Here is a 21,135-nt window from a genome sequence, read left to right on the forward strand (position 1 = left end):
GCACTGGCACAGGGTGCCCAGAGAAGCTGTGGCTGCCCCATCCCTGGCAGTGTTCAAGGCCACGTTGGACACAGGGGCTTGGAGTAACCTGCTCGAGTGGGAGGTGTCCCTGCCCATGGCAGGGGTTGGAACTGGATGAGCTTTAAGGTCCTTTCCAACCCAAACCATTCTATGATTCTATGAAGTAATGCCACTGATCGACTCTACTTGTAAAATAAAACACTCTCCAATAAATTCTACATCTGCAAGAGATCGCCCTGGCAAGCTCAGTTTGACACTGTGCCTTTTATAGCATATAGAATCATAGCATGGTTTGGGCTGGAAGGGACTTTACCATGAAATATTGTTTTCCTTTGCAGGTCATTAGCAGCAGTTAAACATCTGGGAAGCTGTATTTATTACACTCAATCCAGCCTTCAGGTGCTTTTTCCCCCAGTGGTTTTCCCCTCTACTGCCCAAGTAGTAAAACCAGAAGCAAACTTTGTAAAATCATAGAACTTCGTAATTCTTCCTACTAGCACTGACACAGACTTAGACTCTGAACTTAAACAGGGGAAGCTCAGGTGAGATTTAAGGAAGAAGTTCTTTACTGTGAGGGTGCTGAGGCACTGGAATGGGTTGCCCAAAGAAGTGGTAAATGCTCCGTCCCTGGCAGCGTTCAAGGCCAGGTTGGACAGAGCCTTGGGCGACATGGTTTAGTGTGAGGTGTCCCTGCCCATGGCAGGGGGGTTGGAACTGGGTGATCTTAAGGTCCTTTCCAACCCTAACTATTCTATGGCTCTATAAAGTGCAGTTATGCCTATACTCCAAGTTGTGCAGCAGGCTTAAAAGTGAGAGATTCATAAGAAGTATTTGAGTTTCCATTAATACACAGGAACTGCCCCTGGGGAGCTCCACTCAGCAGCTTCTCAAGGCTTGACAAGGAAGATGATGGGCAGATCTGATGCTGAGGGTGGTGGTGACTTGTGAAACAGGAAAGACCTCGTAAATGTGAGGGATGTGGGTGCTGGCCCTGGCAGATCAATCTGTACCAGCCCAGTAGTTCTGAGCAGAACTGGTGACAGCTCTGGCTGAAACCAGTCACACAAATAACAGCACAACCATTTCTGATGACGTTTGTAAGCATATCTCATCCTTTGCAAAGACAGTTGAGACTAAGCCCAGCATCTTTCCTCTCCCTTTTGCTGGCAGCAGAGTTTATAAAGTCATTCTAAGGAGATGAAATAACTCAGCTTCTTCCAGATGAACAATAATAATAAATTCTACCCTTTCTTATCCAGGGCTTTCATCTGTAGATCTCAAAGCACTCGGAGAAGCCATCCTGGCAAAAGGAGCAAAACAAAACCCATTAAAGCTAATGGAAAAAGTCCATTGAATTAAACATGCTGAGGATCAAGACTGTGAATCCTTTCTGATGACTGTGCTTAGAAGAAGGAAAAGAATTGAGAAATTTTCCATTCTTCCCAGATGAAAGAAAAAGTAACTGCCTGCAGATGATGAGAAAATTCCCTTTAGGACAGAAAATGCTCCCTGAGGTTTTCCTTCATTCAGCAGTCTCCAGACATTGGATGTTTCTCACCTCAAACACAGTCATGAACTAGTCTTGCTATTCCTCCTAATAGCTCATACTTAAGAGGAGAGCTGAGCCCTCCCTTGGCAACTGGGGGACTGTGGAGCATATTTCCACGGGGAAATAAGTTTCTGTGACCCCAGCTAGCCCCAGAACTCATATTCTGGACCTGGAGGTCTTCAGAGATTTGAATCTTACTGAAGTATGTGCTGCAACAACATCCCCCAGCAATGAATTCCAGGAGCTTGTTATGTGCCAAGTTAGAAGAGCATTTCCTTTCATCCTTTTAAAAACCTATACCCTTTTATCATCATCGCCAGCTCCTGTGCTGCATGGCAAAGCACTGTGAACATCAACACTCTCTTAGTGACCATTCATGAGCAGAGTGTATTCTCTTCGGTCTCCTTTCAAAACAAATCTTGATCTTTTGTGTAACCCCCTTCGTTCTACTGAAGCCTCTGCAGCTGGTTGGGAAAAAGGAAAGCTGAAAGAATAAAGATATTGTGGTGCATGAAGTTTTATATCCTACTGGAAAATAATAGCTAATGAAAGGCTAATGAAAAACTACTTTGAAATGCCATTTGCAGGATCATTTTGTTGAGTGTTTCAGGACAAACATCACCAGGCTCTGATCCTGGGTTAAAGGCTGGCTTTTTTTTCAGGCTCTGCTACAACTTCTGGGGGATCCACAAAGAAAGCATTCAATCTAAAACACTCCCATTGGCATGAGAGGGTCTGGGCATGGTTTGGCTGGCTTTAGCACTGACTTTGTGCCTGCATCTGTATGGCTCAGCACAGCGCTCTGGTTTCTCCCCAAAGCAGGAGCAATAGGATTAGGAAGCTGCCAAGGACAGTGGTGGGCTCCTCATCTTCACTGGGCTCTGGAGGACGTTAAAGGTAGATTGAGCTGAGCTCTTAGGCAGAAGCTCTTCCCTGTGAGGGTGCTGAGGTGCTGGCACAGGGTGCCCAGAGAAGCTGTGGCTGCCCCATCCCTGGCAGTGTTCAAGGCCAGGTTGGACACAGGGGCTTGGAGCAAGCTGCTCTAGTGGAAGGGGTCCCTGCCCATGGCAGGGGTTGGAACTGGGTGAGCTTTAAGATCCCTTCAACCCAAACCAGTCTGGGATTCTACGACATGAATGCTGTCACTGGCCATGGATTGCAAGTGGCTCACCAGTGATGCTGCTCCTGAAGTCCAACTCCTTCTTTCTACCCTGCCACATAAGGACCCAACAGAACACTCTGGCTTTAAAGGAAACTAGGAATTAAAGAGCCAAACACATCTCAATCTTCTCCATCTACAGCAGGAGCAAGGCCAAGACAACACAGTAATATAAACTGTAAGACAGCAGATAACACCTGGTCTGCCACTGTGTGCCTTTATCCGTGTTACACCAGAATATAAGGTACCTAGGCTGTAAAGGGCTCAGCATAAGGCCATCTTCTTCACTGATGTGCATGATGATAACCAGAGTGAGGAAATGGGTGCCTTGCATGTAGAAAGACTGTCTGAAATGCTGCTCAAGCTGATGCTAGCGATGTTGTTCATTACAAAGTACCTGCTCCGTTATTGCTTGTGCTAAGCTGGCACCAGGAGGCTGCAAACAGGATCAGGTCCCCTGTTTACAAGGCAGGGAACTGAAGAAGATTCAGAGGAGTCTGACCATGTCCCTTTATCTACTTCTGAAAAGCTTTCTAAAAGATAAGGATGGGCAGAAGCACAACAGCATTTCACATCATCAGCTGCCTCTCTGCCCACTGACTCTTGCACAAACAACACTCCTGAAGCCGCCCTAGAAGTCAGCCTCCACAATATCCTCATGCTTAATGGGAGAAGAAAACAGGCAGAAACAGAGATATGGCAATATATAAGGGATATCAAAAGGGATAGCATCTCATACAGCAGACCACTATTAGTCAGCAAGTATTATACCGAAAAGGGAATGACTCAACTGTTCTTCAAGGAGTTTGAGAGCCAACTTTGGAGACTAAATTCAATCACTAAATTGGAGGAGATTAATCTCAGTCTCTCCTGCCACCTCCACTGAAAAGATGGACGCTGGCAAACCATCTCCCTGTTTTCTGGCTTAGTGTGGACTGTAGTCCAGAAGCATTCAGGATTAGTCCTCCTACCCTGCACCTCCCTAGCACATTAGACCCTACTATGTCAAGGAGTAACAACAGTATTCTCTGGGAACGTGCATCCTATGGAATGGAATGGAGGGAACAGAGAAGGAAAGAGTCTCCAAAACAAGCTGACAGAAGGAAAGAGTTTCCAGAATGTGATGCAAAGGGGTGATGGGCAATGTTGTAATCTTCTCTTTTACAGGAAGCATGAGGCAGAGCTGTGCTATTCTAGTCATGCTGGAAGGCTCTTCCACTGAACACCAGGCTTCCTAAGGCTGTATCGCAGCATCTAACCACACAAGTGATCATCCCAGTTCAGGATAAGCCTTCCCTCAGATGAGGGAAGTGCTGTTTGCAAACAGATGACATAAAGGTCTGTCACGCACTGGGCTGCTCCCAAGTGATTCCATGTTGTGGAAATAGGAGAGTGAAGCATCTTACACTTACTCTGCTTTCTTTCAAGGCAGCCTCCCTAATGAGCAATCCAAATACTGCAGACTAGTTGAATATACTCTTTTAAATCCAAACTTCTCCACAGTAGCTATTACAAAGTACATCCCAATAAACACTTGTCAAGAGGAACATTAGGATCCTTCTGTCATTTTAATAGGCTAACTTGTTAATTCAAAGGTTGAGCTGTCTCCTTTGCTGGACAGTTTTAATTGCTTCAACTGCTTTGTTAGGGAAGAGTTTTCGACCCAACTGCCCTGCCAATTGCAAAGGGAGTTATTCACAGAGCTGCTAAAGGTCACAGAGTGCTTGTGGTTCTCTAACCTGTTTATCTCATGCAACGGCGGTCAGAATCTATTCAACTCTGAACACAGCCTAATGATTTAATATCAAAAATCATTATGGGTTGCAAATTAATCCACTTCATGCAATACTGAAAGGAATGACCTGTGCTGTGAGTGGACAAATCAGGAAGACAAACTAAACAGCATTAGATTAAATGATGTTTAAAGGAACCGCCTGTTCCACTCGGACTGGCAGCGATGGCAACCGGGCCAAGAAATGCCCCCTCAAGAACAGGATCAACACAGTTGTTTAAAGAGTCTCAAAATAAGAAATAGAGCTTGAAGACCAAGACAGTGTCTTACCATTGGTAGGTATCTGCGAGTCCTAATCTGTGGAACAAAAAGAAAAGCCCTTGTAAGTTAAGGAACAGCAGAGATCCACACAAGCAGCACTTGCCTGGAAGAGAATGCTACAAGGAAAGGGAGGCTCTGATGATTAAACTCAGTCCAAAAAGGAAAGGCAGGAGATGAAGGGAAGACATGCTCAGTGGCTGGCAGTTCTGGTAATTAGCAGACAGTCTTGAACAGGTTCCCACCATGCTTCTTAAAACATGAAGTTTGTTTTGTCAACATACAGGGTTGATCCCAGCTTCATGCAAAGACTTGTGCATGCTCTTAACTTCAACCGTATCACTAAACTCTGCTTCTGAATGTTTGGAGAGTTCAGGCCTGAATATTAAGTATACAAAGACATGCAGCCAATAAAACCTCATTTGTGAGTGACTCAAAGCCTCTCCACATGTGTGGCTACGTGGCTTCCCTCCCATAATGCACGAACTCACTGAACGTCTGCAGCTTTATTAATGTGTGTAACTTCTGTAAAGCTACTAAATAAAATAGGCTTTTCTCCAGGTGCCACCAGTGAACTCTCTCTCCTTTTCCTGCCTTGGCAGAACCAGAGCAAAGCTGGGCTTTTTCCTATTTCTCTGAACATGAACAGAAAACCCTGAGAGCAGAGACCAATTCTCTCATCTCCAGTGCACTGCAGCTGTCACTGACTACAACTCGGAGAGCTACTGTATGAAGCATGTACTAAGGAGACAAGAATCCTCCTGTTCTTTATTTCTCTGAGTTATGCTGGGTCTGCAAGAAGGAGAATTTAAAAGCTTCAACAAATTACTTGGGCTCAGCAGATCAGCTCCTGAGTACTCAAAACTGGGAAAAACATGTGAAAAGAGGTGTTACTTTTCCAGGTCATCCTCAACGCAGAGCGGTACTTAAAGGTCACTCAAGACATGCCGAGTGTGAGGTGTCCCTGCCCACGGCAGGAGGATTGGAATTGAATGGTCTTAAGGTCCTTTCCAACTCAAACCATTCTGTGATTCTACGTGCAGCTTGAAACACTTCCTATGGCTTCCCTGACAAACAAGGAAGTCTGGCTTCAACTTCCACATAGACCCTTCCTCCAGCCCCACACCTCGAGGGCTGTAAATTCCAGATCTCACTGGCAAACACTGCAAGTGCAAATGTGCAGCAGGCAACACCATACTTTGCTTCAGCTGAAGCATACCTGCTTTGGCAGAGTTTGCAAGGAGAACAGCAGGAAACACAGGGAATAATATCCTATACTACAGACTGAGAGCCAATGGTCTGGTGACTTTAATGGCCCTGCACCTTTTGGATTCGTTATGCTGAAATGGATTTTGCTCTTCTCCATTGACTAGATCTCTCTTTGTGAGCACGTGGCTGAGTTAAGCAACAAATTTAGGGGGCCTACAGGGATGCTGGGGAGGGACTCTTCATTAGGGACTGTAGTGATAGGACAAGGGGTGATGGGTTCAAACTGAAACAGGGGAAGTTTAGATTGGATATAAGAAGTTCTTTACTGTGAAGGTGCTGAGGCACTGGAATGGGTTGCCCAGGGAGGTTGCGAATGCTCCATCCCTGGCAGTGTTCAAGGCCAGGCTGGTCAGAGCGCTGGGTGCCATGGTTTAGTGTGAGGTGTCCCAGCCCATGGCAGGGGGGGTGGAACTGGATGATCTTAAGGTCCTTTCCAACCCAAACCTTCTGTGATTCTATGATTCTATAAATTCATTCCCAGTGTGTAAATGGTGTAACTCTGGGATTAATCCTCCTCCCAGAACTGCTTTGCACAAATGTATGACTGGTCCAAATGGAAGCGTTCAAGGCCAGGTTGGACACAGGGGCTTGAAGCAAGCTGCTCTAGTGGAAGGTGTCCCTGCCCATGGCAGGGGATTGGAACTGGATGAGCTTTAAGGATCCTTCCAACACAAATCATTCTATGATCCTATGAATAGTTCTTTTGAACAATCAAGGAATCACAGAACAGTAAGGGTTGGAAAGGACCTTAAGATCCTCCAGTTCCAACCCCTGCGCCATGGGCAGGGACACCTCACACTAAACCATGTCACCCAAAATGACATGATTAATTGTCTATGGGACTAATTGTCTATGGAGAATTATTCCATCTATTATGTCAATTGTTGTTACCTAAACATCAGTTTTGATATTCTGACACTGAATTTAGCCCAAAATTACTTAAAGTCACATCATCCAGAATAAAGCAACAGGGAAGGAGCCTGTATGACACAGTACAAGTCCCAGGCTTCCCACAAAGCTATTAGTAAAGAACCATATTCTCTGAAATGATGGCACTGGGGCCAGCTGCATCACAGTGAGAGAAGCTTCTAACCAAAATTGCAGGTCCTCGGTTACACAATGTGATGACAAATATATCCAAGCTCTGCCTACGTGACAGCTTCCACCTTTGCAACCCAATCTCAGCCTCAAAAGCTGCGAAGGAAAGGCGAAAAGATGAAATGCCTCACATCAGACCCTGATCCAGATAGTCCCAGCACATCTGAGGCATTCTGCTGCCTTAGCATAAAACAGACTTGTTCTCTGATGAGCTAAAGCAGAGAGGCAGTTTGCATACCTACAGCAGAAGCACAAGAACTTCATCAGTTTGTGATCACCTACTCAGTTAAACAGCTATCTCCAAGACAAAACCAGGCTGCCTTTAAATACCATCACTTGCCCTTCTGCCCCTGTCCTACCAACCACTGAGGGCTGCTGAAACACTCTTGGTCAGGCCATCTCCTGGCATCTGTGGGTTTTCCATACCTCTGTAAGCGTGACTCCAGGAAGGGCAGTCGCTCCTCTCTCAAGCTGCCTCCACACAACTCCCCTACTCCTGGCACCAGGAGATCAACTGCTGCAACCTTGAAAGAAAGAAAACTGCTTTAAGCCACACCATACAGCCATACGTCTATGGCAGAAGTACAGCTGACACTGATGGTTGTTTGTAATTAGGTAAAGTACTTGCATGTGCTTGAAAAGTCTCTTGTTGACAGGGGAAGGCTGGGAGGGAACTTTACAGTGATAACCATCAGTAAGTCTGCAGAAAACCTAAATGAGTGCAGTGACGCTCCAGACTGAGGACATCTACAGCAGGCAGTATGAACTGAATCTCACCAGGTCACTCTGGAGATAACCTATGTGCGTAGGCAAGCCTGTGCAGGGTATAAAGAACCCAGTAACAACGCAGAAGGAAGCAAAGACAGCTTTCCTGAAACCCTGACTCCCTTAGAGTTTAAGCTGCTCTGATGCTGCAACTTGTGTTTATCCACAGCTGCCCCCATTTCTTCAGCCAGCACTAATGGTAATGATACCAATGGATAAATGGTCCCAGGGTTACCACTTCTGCTGTTAGGTTTGGGCTGGCAGTTTCCTCTGTATTCTAGAGATACTTTGCTTATCCCATAGTTGAACTGCTGCTAGAATTAAAGCACTGAAGTACCACAGTGGTACAATGTGGGGTAGTTGCTCCTTCCAGCAGAAGCGATGCTTCCAGTTGTCTCAGTTCAACTGGGAATCACGCCTTCAAAGCATGAAACTTGTGAAAAAAAGAGCTTACTTCTTGTGCCCATCTGCTGTTTGAGGATTACATGGATGCCACATTTGGATGACAAGAGAATCATGGACTACTCACAGCCATGCAATTGTCAGCATTTCACCCAGTAGTGCAGAAGTTTACCAGGAAAATAAACTACAGCAAACTTCTCTTAAGGGACTTAAACAAAAACTGAACACTATCCAGCTCCTGAATCTTCCCCATCCTGTTGTTCCTGCTTTAAGGATTTAGTCTACAACAGGAAAAAGATTGGAGAGGATCACCTGATGGTCATATCTTATATTCAACTTGCATGCATGCATGTATCTACCTATCTATAGGCTAAGACACATGCCTAGCCAAAGAAGCGTTGGAAGTGTGACCCACAGACTCACTGTGTGCTGAGGTCCATCTTCATTGTCCCGCGTGTAGAAAGGTTTGAGGTCATATGGGTAGTTAATCACAAACACTGGAACCTCACCACAGTGCTTCACCAGGTACTTTTCATGCTCCGTCTGGAGGTCACAGCCCCACTGTAAAGACAGCAAAAGGGACTTGGGATCCTGCTCTGGTGCATCTTGCCTGTGGCAAGAGACCCAGCAAAATTCCTGTGTAGGAGAGATGTGCAGCTCTGAATAACATGAAACAAAGCACAGCAACTTCTCACACAGGCCATCTGTTAAGCAGCATTTTATGAGTTTTAAGGCAGAGTAAAGCAATGAAAAGATCATGGTCTGACTTTCACAGAACAGGGACAGATCATCCCTGCATCAAGCCCAAGCATTTAATATCAAACCCCAACCAAACAGAAAATAAACCCCAAAACCACACTCCACACACCTCAAGGGAAATAGGCACCTATCCAAAGTCAGCTTGCTCAAGCCAGCAACACAGCCTTATTTTAGTATTACCGTTGGTATATAGGAAGCAGCTTTGCTAGGCTGACCGCTCTCTTCCCCGCTGGGTCCTGTTACATGCTACATTAATTCTCACTTAAGAAAACCCAGCATCCCATTAACCAATTCTCTGCTATTAGAAACCATGGACATTTGCAATGCCCTTCGCATCTCCTTACTTCCAGTGATGTTATAAATTCTGTGGCTTTTGACTAGAGACCATTATAGGATGTGCACAGAATACCAGGGGAGTGGAGAGGGAAGAGGGGAACAGACATTCTGCAGACTCCTTATCTGAACTATGTTTGCTGTCTCAGACCAAGGCAGTACAGACAGAGGATTTAACAACATCAATTTGATGGATGGACCACTCGGTGGATAAAGAACTGGCTGGATGGCTGCACACAGAGTTGTGGTCAATGGCTCAGTGTCCGGCTGGGGACCAGTAACAAGTGGTGTCCCTCAGGGATCGGCGTTGGGACCGGTCTTGTTCAACATCTTCGTCACTGACGTGGACAGTGGGATTGAGTGCGCCCTCAGCAAGTTTGCCGATGACACCGAGCTGTGTGGTTCGGTTGATACGCTGGAGGGAAGGAATGCCATCCAGAGGGACCTTGACACGCTTGTGAGGTGGGCTGATGCCAGCCTCATGAGGTTTAACCATGCCAAGTGCAAGGTCCTGCACCTGGCTCGGAGCGATCCCAGGCACAGCTACAGGTTGGGCAGAGAAGAGATTCAGAGCAGCCCAAGGAGAAGGACTTGGGGGTGTTGGTTGATGAGAAAATGAACATGAGCCGGCTTCAGTGTACGCTTGCAGCCCAGAAAGCAACCGTATCCTGGGCTACATCAAAAGGACCGTGACCAGCAGGTCGAAGGAGGTGATCCTGCCCCTCTACTCTGCTCTCCTGAGACCTCACCTGGAGTATTGTGTGCAGTTCTGGTGTCCTCAACATAAAAAGGACATGGAACTGTTGGAATAAGTCCAGATGAGGCCACGAGGATGATCAGGGACTGGAGCAGCTCCTGTATGAAGACAGGCTGAGGAAGTTGGAGCTGTTCAGCCTGGAGAAGAGAAGCTGCGTGGAGACCTCAGAGCAGCTTCCAGTACCTGAAGGGGCCTATAGGGATGCTGGGGAGGGACTCTTCATTAGGGACTGTAGTGACAGGACAAGGGGTAACGGGTTCAAACTTAAACAGGGGAAGTTTAGATTGGATATAAGAAGGAAATCCTTTCCTGTTAGGGTGGTGAGGCACTGGAATGGGTTGCCCAGGGACGTTGTGAATGCTCCATCCCTGGCAGTGTTCAAGGCCAGGTTGGACAGAGCCTTGGGTGATATGATTTAGCATAAGGTGTCCCTGCCCATGGCTGGGGGGTTGAAACTAGATGATCTTAAGGTCCTTTCCAACCCTAATGATTCGATGATTCTGATTTGAGGTTCTACACCCACTCGTACACAGAGACGAGACAGTTATCCACGGACTACGAAGGTGGCTTCAGCCCAGAGCGTTATCTTCCTCAAAGCATCAGACTGAGATGAAGATAAATCAGCATACATGAGATGCATGCTCTCCCTACTGCTCTGTGTGTGTGAAATCGGGTAAAACACGAGTTTTAGAAAACCACAGAATAACAGACTGGTTTGTGTTGGAAGGGACCTTAAAGCTCCTCCAGTTCCAACTCCCTGCCACAGGCAGGGACACCTTCCACTAGAGCAGCCTGCTCCAAGTCCTGTCCAACCTGGCCTTGAACACTGCCAGGGATGAGGCATAATACCATAACCTAAGAGTATTAAAAACAGTAGCATATGATTTTTTTTCCCAGTCAACATCCATGTGTTGGAAAGTCAATGGATTCCCTTTACTTACATCTCGATTACATGCTATTTTGACATGGGTTTGGTTTGTTAGTCCTTGTCAAACTTGTGGTGCTCTCCTAATATTATTCCTTTACTTGATGACTATTGCAGCATCTCTCCTTAGATGATTGCTGCTGAATCCACAACACACTCAGCGCTACTCACATGCAAGAACATGAAGCACCTCTGCTAAAGTCTTGGTCCTTGAACAGCAAACTCAACACTTCCTTCCCTGCATGCTCCATGTTCTCCTGCTACAGATCTGACTCCTTACATTGTTCCCATTGCAACCCTAAAGGGCAAAAGTGATACCTGGGTTGCAAGTGTTCAAACACCCCTTGGAGGGAGGTATGTTACTGTATGAAGTTAACTCTTGTGGTATTAGAATAAAAGCAGAGCTATGAAGTTCAGGCTGGTTGTGAGCAGGCACAGGGACAAACCACCAGGGAACCACCTACCTCTGGCTTGAAAGTGAACGCTTGAGAAGCCTGCTTCAGAATTTCCACTGCTTTGCTGTAGGAAATGCTGCAGAGGAGGAAAAAAAAAGTCTTTAAGATAACTATGAGAGGAATAACAAAGTTTTCTGGCTAAGAGCCGCGCTGGAAAATGAAGGAGGCATTTCCTCCCCCCCCACCATGCCAACTTGTGCTGTGATGTCAGACTTCCCAGCAACGCTTCCCTGGATAGAAACCAAACCTCATTTTATATGGCAAAGAAGGCTGTTTTCCTGTGCTACATGCAGGGCAGGAAGTGCCAAGCTCTCCAGATACTTTTGCTTTATTGCGATGTTGCATTTGAGTCAGAAGTGAGCTCTGCAGAGAATTGCTTCTTAGAAACTGGTGGAAAACATTTCCTCATTGGTATGGCTCCAACAACACCGCTCTCCTGTTCAGGATGGTGTTAGGCAAAAATAACAGCCCAGAGTGCAAAGGGCTTGGAGCTCAAACATTTTCACTTTACTTTGCGAAGACCTTGACATTTATCTCAGGCTGGAAGGGAGGAAAAAGTGCTTTACAATGAGGGTGGTAAAACACTGGCACAGGTTGCCCAGAGGGGTGGTGGATGTGCCACCCTTGGAGACGCTTAAGGCCAAGCTGGATGTGAGCAACCTGATCTAGTTGAAGATGTCCCTGTTCATTGCAGGGGATTGGAACTGGATGGGCTTTAAAGGTCCCTTCCAACCCAAACTATTCTATGATTCCATGATTTGCAGCAATGTTTCTCTTCTCCTCTGACTCATCTGAGAGTGGATTCTCCACCAGCTCCCACCAGAACAGAATAACAGCATCATGGCAGAGCAAACAGAGAAAGTGCAGTGGAAGATGCTGCAGGTTTGACAACTGGAAATCAAGACTCAGTGGAAGACACTTTTGCTGACACGTTTTCCATGTACCAAGCAAATGTTGTGGGCAGAGTGAAGAAAGAATAACCTGATCCCTATGATTTGATCTCTCTGTATCACTGGCTAAATCCCATTATAAACCAAATTCCCTAAGGGGCACAAGCTCCTTACACCCGGCTACGAGGTTTCACTAATACAGGGAAGGCTTCTGGTGGAAATACCTGAAGAAGAAATCTATTCCTCCATGTGTTTGGGTTATGTGAGGCCATGGTCCAGGTGAGGTATAGCACTGGCAGAGGTTCAATGCATGTAACTGATGTGTATAAGCCAGGAATGCCCCTGCCAGCAGATGATGAAGAGGGAAACAGAGAGGGAGAAAGAGATGGGCTGAGTCACTCTTTTTTCCCTTGGACCATGGGAGAAGCTGAGTGCAACTCTGTCCTCTTGGGAATACAGCTTAGGTTCAAAGAGAGAAGGACTGAGATGGGGAGAGACTGACTTCACTGAGGTCTCCCACAGTGCTTAATGCAGGCACGAGGCACAGGGAGGATCTATCATCATTGTATTGCCCAAGGATGGCTGTAGCTTAACAGGAAAACCAGTGCTGGGCTGAGCAGCCCTACAGTGCTCTGGGCCATGGAGAGCATCACTATTTGAAGAGACAGGCAAGAAAGTGTAGGGAAGGAGACGTATTCTTGGGGGCCAAGGAGAGAAATCAAAACCCTTCAGTTCTTTAGCACACAGGGAACTGGGAAAAGGAGCTGCACAAGCAACTGGAAATAGAAAACTAACTGGGACGTTACAACAGCAAACAATAGCTTCATAAAAAGGGAGCCACTGGAGTGGTAGCTTGAAGAAAGGCAGAGCACCAAAGCCAAACCCAAGCAGGGCAGTGAGGAAAGCACTGTGCAGGTACATGCTGGAAGGAAGATATCCATATAGAACAAGGATCTTGCCCAGGGAAGCCAAAGGCCAGCAGATTCAGATGCCAGTCTCATGCAGTACAGTACAAAGAGAACAGCAATTCATGCTCTTTTGGAGACGTCACACTAACCCAGAAGTCATTGAGCTGGGAAAGGAAAAGGACATGCACAAAATAGGAACTCTTCCCCCAAAAGCCCTCTTCCAGATCACTTTGAAACACAAGTACTTACATTACAAATCTCTTCTTCAGCATTTGTTCCAACCTGCCCTTGGTCAAAACAAGAGAAAATGAAAATGTAAAGCTACTCTTAAGGGTTCAAGGAACCAGAGGAAACTCAGAAAAGCACCTCCTTCTAAGTTCTAATGTGCAAGTCTGCATTGACATCTAAATACGGGCCAAAATCCCAGCTATTTAGTGCTTAAAGGGTACCACATTACAGCAGCTGATGATTCAGAGGTTGGATGATGTGACAGCGACAGTTCTGCCACATGAGCTACCAGCTATAGAAAGTTCTGTGTCCTCCCTCTGTTGTCCTGAACACTCACTCAGCCTCAAGACTGACCTTTAGGTCCTCATAGTTTGTTAACATGGGACAACACAGGAATAAAAATAATAACAACAAAATTAAGCCCCCTATAGTAAAAAGCCCCCCAAACGCATAAATTGCAGCTCTTTCCTGTCACATTTATTACCTTCTGGCCAGGAGCTATGTGTTTATGAAAAAGCTCAACATCATGAGGGCATTTGGAGAGCACAGTGCTTGTTACAGTCTTGAAAAGATCTTCCATAACCTAATAGAGAAAACAGGAGGGCATGAAAAATTAACACCGCTTAAATGACCCAGGCTATAAATAAAACACAGTGCACATCAGCCAAAGGGTAGGGAAGGAGCTTCTGTCCTTCTGCATGGTCAGACTGCACAACAGGATTGCTCAGTAGCTGAAGAGGACTGGAACCTGTATTTCTGCTGTCTGTTTAGGGCTTCAGTGCCTGCTGATGGCCTCAGTACCTTCAGTATGATATCTCCAGTGAAAAAGGCACAGCTAAAGTATTCAAGCAGCAGCCCTGGGCAGCCACAAACACCCACTTCGCAACCATTTGTGGTGACCAGTCTCAGATTAATTATTAGTGAGGTGCCTGTTCTGTAATGAGCAGTTCTGCGTTTGTGCTTTGTTGTTAGAAGAGGCAGAACTGAAGGAAAGGCATACTTGGAGCACTGTGTGTGGCTCCGGTGTCCTTAACATAAGAAGGACATGGAGCTGTTGGAGCAAGACCAGAGCAGGCCACGAGGATGATCAGGGGCTGGAGCACCTCCTGTATGGAGACAGGCTGAGAAAGTTGGGGCTGTTCAGCCTGGAGAAGAGAAGCTGCGTGGAGACCTCAGAGCAGCTTCCAGTGTCTGAAGGGGGCTATAAGGGTGCTGGGGAAGGACTCTTCATTAGGGACTGTAGTGATAGGACAAGAGGTAATGGGTTCAAACTGGAACAGGGGAAGTTCAGGTTGGAGATAAGGAAGAAGTTCTTTACTGGGAGGGTGCTGAGGGGCTGGCACAGGGTGCCAAAGAAGTGGTAAATGCTCCATCCCTGGTGGTGTTCAAGGCCAGGTCGGGCAGAGCCTTGGGTGACGTGGTCTAGTGTGAGGCACCCCTGCCCATGCAGGGGGGTTGGAACTACATGACATTAAGGTTCCTTCCAGCCAAAACCAATCTGTGATTCTGTGAAACGTGCACTGTGTAGAGCCAACCCATCAAACAGATCCCAGCTAGAGACACTGCTCAGTAAGAGCAAAGCAAAGAGAACATGTGATGAGGAGAGAGCTAAAGCAGAGGACAGCAATGCAGGGAGGTTTGAGAAGCTAAAATAGATGTGGTTTCATTTCCCTAAACCCATGTGACTTAACTAAATGCCATTATCATCCAATTTGAATACACTTGTCCAGTAAAACGGGCTTCACCCATGGAAAAATCAAAATGCCATTTTGGTTCTGACCAAGAAAAGCCCCCATGTGGGATGCTGTGGCATTTTGATCAACTCTGAGAGTGATCTTCTCTTTTGGATAAGCAAAGCCGACCATCCATGACACTTGCTGTTGTGCAGGTTAAGAGTTCCCATGGCTCCTCACAGCCCTACACCTGCACGAAGAGTCAGCTGGTACCTGTGTAGTACTGATGATCTCAACTCTTCTTCAAAATCACCATCCCTATTCTTATCGCCTTAAGAAACAGAGCCATGCAACTGGGCTGCACATCTCCACCTGGGATAGGACCGGGTTCTTCCCACCTCTGAAAGTCTTGGTACATTCCTGGCTTTTATTGTGAGCATCTTTAGTTGTAGAGTGGAGAGAAGTGAAGTATCCACTGATGATATCTAAGTGAGTAGCAGTCCGTAGACACAGCAAAGCCCAGGGGAGACTAACTGTGACAAGACAAACCTGATGTTCAGTCAGCAGAGCTGAGCAGGTCTCTGCCTTGCAAGGCACCAGATCTTAGAGGGTAAGAGGAACAAAAGGCACAGAAAAGAAGAAGCTGGGCTACTGACATAGCCAAAATGAGATTTCAGGCATGTTATTCAAACTCTCACGCTTAGAAGAACATCCTTCATCACCTGAAAAACCTCTGCATCCCATCAGCCCAGGGGAGCTGGTAAACCCATTCTGACTCCTCTGGAGCCAAACTCAGCATCTAGACTCCTGGATCAACGTGGGCCCTCAAGATCCGAATAAAGGAACAGCATTACCGTATGCAGATGAAGAGTTTTCCCCCTCCTGGTACTCAAAACACAGAGGAAATGAAAAGCCAGCATTCCTGCTGCTGAGTAGCAAATAACCAACCAGGCAGCTTTGAACTTTCTTCAAAGTAGCAAGGAAAAGGCTTATGCAAATGAAATTAGAAAACTTCTTGGCATTTCATCTGGTTTCACCAGGCAGAGACAAAGGGATTTTACATGAAGCTTCCTCTTTCTAGCAAATGAAAGTATCATCTGGTTTCAGAAGAGCATGTTGTTTAATTAGCACTTCTTTTCCTCGCTGTGCGATAAAGTAACAGTTAGGTTCCCACAGCATTCCACATGAGCAGCTTCCTCCTGTGGAAAAAAGAGGTGGGTGGGATGGGAAAAACAATCTGAGGAACATTTCCAGGTTTGAAATGGAGGTTTTTATCCTGGCAAAAGAGACAGACGTGTGGGTCATGCGTTGGTCTCCTTGCTGCTCTTAGCTCTTATTCATGCCAAATGTGCATTAGGCATGAACAGGGGAGGGGGAAAAGAAAGAGAGGGGGGCGAAAGCTGTTGAACTGAGAAGTTCTGGCTTTGAGCATAATGAAGGACTGGAGAACAGGCTATATATGAAAATGAGTGGGGAAACATAAGCACTGCCCCGCTGGTTTGAGGGAAGACATGAGCTGGAGATAAAGGCAAAGTAATTGGTTTGAATATATCCTGAAAGAAACATGGGACTATAGTGACAGGACAAGCGGTAATGGGTTCAAACTTAAACAGGGGAGATTTAGGTTGGATGTAAGGCAGAAGCTCTTCCTGTGAAGGTGCTGAGGTGCTGGCACAAGGTGCCCAGAGAAGCTGTGGCTGCCCCATCCCTGGCAGTGTTCAAGGCCAGGTTGGACACAGGGGCTTGGAGCAAGCTGCTCTAGTGGAAGGGGTCCCTGCCCATGGCAGGGGTTGGAACTGGATGAGCTTTAAGGTCCCTTAAAGACAAACCAGTCTGAGATTCTATGCTTGGTAAATGACTTGGGGAAAAAGCCATTAGAATCACAGCAAGTAGCTCATCCCAGAGCTGGGACTACTGATGCCCAGAAGCCCATTAACATGGGTGCTTCATAATGGGAATGTAGAAGTTGCGCTGGTAGGAGGGCAGGGAAGGAGGACAGAGATGTTCCCCCTTCTCCCTCCCAGCCTATCTCTCTTCACCTTTCAAAGCAGCTCAGCAGTATCAATCCTGGCTTTCCCTGACGTTGCTGTGGAACTTAATGGTTAACCATTCAGTTTTGATGAGGAGCAGCTCCCAGCTGTATTGTTTAATGTTAACTTGGATCTTCTGATATTGCAACTTATCCTCTTCCCAAATATAATTATAACCAGAGCTGAAACAGAGGAAGTCGTCCAAAAACCAGCACTAAACGTCAGCAGCCGCAATTGAAGGTGCTGTGCACTACAAGAAGGGCTCAAATCACCATCTTTATTGCACAAGACACTTTCAGGAAACTCTCAAGAGCAGCCAGTAGAATTTGTGTTGCTGCATTTACCTGGGCCATGCATATGGATGCAGTGTAGATCACAGGGTATTTACATATGAAACATTCACCAAGTGGACCACTATTTCTTGCCTTCATGCTTGCTCACACACACCGTACGTGTGTGCACATATACACACACATACACAGAGGGGAGATTTGCATCTCATCTTGGTCATGAAGTCTCCTCTCTCAGCTATATAACACCTCAGGACCCACTCAGGAGAGATGCTGTTGTTATAGAATCACAGAATGGTTTGGGTTGGAAGGGACCTTAAAGCTCATCCAGTTCCAACCCCTGCCACGGGCAGGGACACCTTCCACTAGAGCAGCTTGCTCCAAGCCCCTGTGTCCAACCTGGCCTTGAACACTGCCAGGGATGGGGCAGCCACAGCTTCTCTGGGCACCCTGTGCCAGCACCTCAGCACCCTCACAGGGAAGAGCTTCTGCCTAAGAGCTCAGCTCAGTCTCCTCTTGGGCAGGTTAAAGCCATTCCCCTTGGCCTGTCCCTACAGGCCCTTGTCCAAAGCCCCTCTCCAGCTTTCCTGCAGCCCCTTTAGGCACTGGAGCTGCTCTCAGGTCTCCCCTTCAGGAGCCTTCTCTTCTCCAGGCTGACCCAGCCCAGCTCTCTCAGCCTGGCTCCAGAGCAGAGCTGCTCCAGCCCTCGCAGCATCTTTGTAGAATGGGTCCAGTTTGTATGGAAATCTCTGGATTCATTGGAGCCATTGCTCCTCCAGTCTTGAACTGAAAGTCCAAGGTCTCCACACTCATCTGTCCTCTGAGACGCCTGCTGCCTCCCTCTCCTCCTCTCTTCAGTGCTGTGTCTTGTAGCTGTATTTGTAGGTTGTCATCTTCTGGTCTTCATTCTGCTGTCTTGGCAGTGGCATTGCATTTAAAGGATCCCACTTCACTCATGACACTTAGGGGCTCTCAAAGAGGCCAAACCTGCAGACATTACTGAATTCAAACACACATACAAACCCATGGTAAAATCCACATTATTTAGGCTGTAAAATTAGGAAATGCCAGAAGGAAGTTTTCCTGAGGGCATTTTTGGGAGTTTATGGATAGCGTTAGTCTTCCTTGACAAGGTCACATCCTAGCAGCACTGTCTCTTTAAGAGATGGACAACACATCTCTTTAAGATGAAGAACACAATTTAACACACAGTATTTGAGCTCTGTCCTGAAGGCAGAAGTACTGTCTTCCACTGGTTATGCACTTCATCAAAATTAGTCTGCTGTCATTACAGCCCAGTGACATGGAGCATTATTACCTCCATTTACAGAAGGGATTCGAGGCATGAAATGAAGTCGGCAGTAGTGCTGAACCTGGGTGTCTGTTTCAGGCCACCTCAGATCTGAAACACGGGTGTGGGTTGATTCCCAAAGCAGTTTGTGCTCCGAGTATTTTCTGTCTTCAGTGCCAAGGCAAAGGCAGCTGGGCAAATCTGACTGGAGACTCCAGGGAACAAACAGTGGTAAGCACATGGAAAGGATCTGCTGCGAGTGCCTTGCACAGGGCTCTATAGGGACATCTGGGTATCTGCAGGGCTACAGGTTCCTTCTATGAATTGGCATCCAGCAGCCACAGCTGAGACTCTCTGTTCCCTAACCTCCATCAGCATTTGTTGTTCAGCTTCAATGGCCTGTGAAGGAGTGGTCTGACAGACAAGACTCTCCTTTTCATGACAAGAGTCCATTTTACAAGGGCCTGTAGGGCCAGCCCAAGGGGAATGGCTTTAACCTGCCCGAGGGGAGACTGAGATGAGCTCTTAGGTAGAAGCTCTTCCCTGTGAGGGTGCTGAGGTGCTGGCACAGGGTGCCCAGAGAAGCTGTGGCTGCCCCATCCCTGGCAGTGTTCAGGTTGGACACAGGGGCTTGAAGCAAGCTGCTCTAGTGGAAGGTGTCCCTGCCCATGGCAGGGGTTGGAGCTGGATGAGCTTTAAGGTCCCTTCCAATCCAAACTGTTCTATGATTCTATGATACTGTCTTAACTTGATCTTTGTAAAACTCCCTTCTCTTTCTCATCCAGTTTGAAAGAGAATCATAGAATAGTTTGGGTTGGAAAGGACCTTAAGATCATCCAGTTCCAACTCCCCTGCCATGGGCAGGGACACCTCACACTAAACCATGGCACCCAAGGCTTCGTCCAACCTGGCTTTTAACACCACCAGGGATGGAGCATTCACAACCTCCCTGGGCAACCCATTCCAGTGCCTCACCACCCTAACAGGAAAGAATTTCCTTCTTATATCCAATCTAAACTTCCCCCGTTTAAATTTGAACCCGTTACCCCTTGTCCTATCACTACAGTCCCTAATGAAGAGTCCCTCCCCAGCATCCCTAGAGGCCCCCTTCAGATACTGCAAGGCTGCTCTGAGGTCTCCACGCAGCTTCTCTTCTCCAGGCTCAACAGCCCCAACTTTCTTAGCCTGTCTTCATACAGGAGGTGCTTCAGCCCCTGAGCATCCTCGTGGCCTCCTCTGGACTTATTCCAACAGTGCCATGTCCTTTTTATGTTGAGGACACCAGAACTGCACACAATGCTCCAGGTGAGGTCTCACAAGAGGAGAGCAGAGCAGAGGGGCAGGATCACCTCCTTTGACCTGTGGGTCACACTCCCTTTGATGCAGCCCAGGATACGGCTGCTTTCTGGGCTGCAAGCACACACTGAAACCGGCTCATGTTCATTTTCTCATCAACCAACACTCCCAAGTCCTTCTCCTTGGGCTGCTCTGAATCTCTTCTCTGCCCAACCTGTAGCTGTACCTGGGATTGCTCCAACTGAGGTGCAGGACCTTGCACTTGGCACGGTTAAACTTCATGAGGTTGGCATCAGCCCACCTCACAAGCGCGTCGAGGTCCCTCTGGATGGCATTAAGTGCCTTAGGGGAACCTGACTCGACTATTCTGGAAGAGACCACAGAGGCCTCTTCTGAGATACACTCACATAAACCCTGTGCACTAAAGTAGTAACACTGTCACCCAGCCGTGCAGGGTTGAGTACTACACTGAGCACATGGGACTTTCCACAGAAAGTATTGTGAAACCAGCACCATGAGAGTTTAAGCTCCTTTGTAGCTCTAAAACACATTTTGGCACAAAACACACATTTACATTGCATGATCAAGACACATGAGACTTCACAGGAATTGTGCTACTAATTTAGGAATAACTGAGCACTATTCCAGGCTATTACGGTAGGGAAAAAAGACCGTTGCTCCAAGATTCCAGGCCCTTTGCTCCCAAATACATGTAACTTTGTTATTAACTCTTCCTTTTCCTTTTATTTTGTAAGGAAATGGGTCTCAGTCTTCGGCTGAGAGAAAGCTCTCAAGCCAGTGAATGGTAAACACGTACCTCTTTGCAGCGAGGCACTTCTTTCATGGTGTATAAGCACACACCTCACAATGAGCATTCCCAGCACACTGACTTGTTGCAGCTAAGAGGTATTCAGTGCAAATGTTGAATACCAGTTTTAAAACTCAAGTTTTAAACAATCCAGCTCTTATGGGAGGACAAAGTTCAGA

At 46.8% G+C, this 21,135-nt stretch overlaps 1 protein-coding gene across 3 annotated transcripts in view; it reads right to left on the reverse strand.

The window, feature by feature from the left end:
• NARS2 (asparaginyl-tRNA synthetase 2, mitochondrial) overlaps positions 1 to 21,135 on the reverse strand; it is a 62,371-nt gene that overhangs the window by 3,195 nt on the left and 38,041 nt on the right. For 2 of the 3 annotated variants that reach the window (XM_057408563.1, XM_057408561.1), the window contains 6 exons: positions 14,053 to 14,151; positions 13,590 to 13,633; positions 11,552 to 11,618; positions 8,737 to 8,874; positions 7,573 to 7,670; positions 4,792 to 4,818 (listed from right to left, as the gene is read on the reverse strand). In XM_057408563.1, the coding sequence (XP_057264546.1) occupies positions 4,792 to 4,818; positions 7,573 to 7,670; positions 8,737 to 8,874; positions 11,552 to 11,618; positions 13,590 to 13,633; positions 14,053 to 14,151 (473 nt within the window). The remainder of the gene's footprint in view (positions 1 to 4,791; positions 4,819 to 7,572; positions 7,671 to 8,736; positions 8,875 to 11,551; positions 11,619 to 13,589; positions 13,634 to 14,052; positions 14,152 to 21,135) is intronic. The other variant, XM_057408562.1, reaches the window with a different exon arrangement.

Source organism: Pezoporus wallicus, unplaced genomic scaffold, assembly GCF_028554395.1.
Source record: "Pezoporus wallicus isolate ANWC-B61680 ecotype Strahan unplaced genomic scaffold, APGP_CSIRO_Pwel_v1 contig_7461, whole genome shotgun sequence".
Taxonomy (NCBI): Eukaryota; Metazoa; Chordata; class Aves; order Psittaciformes; family Psittacidae; genus Pezoporus; species Pezoporus wallicus.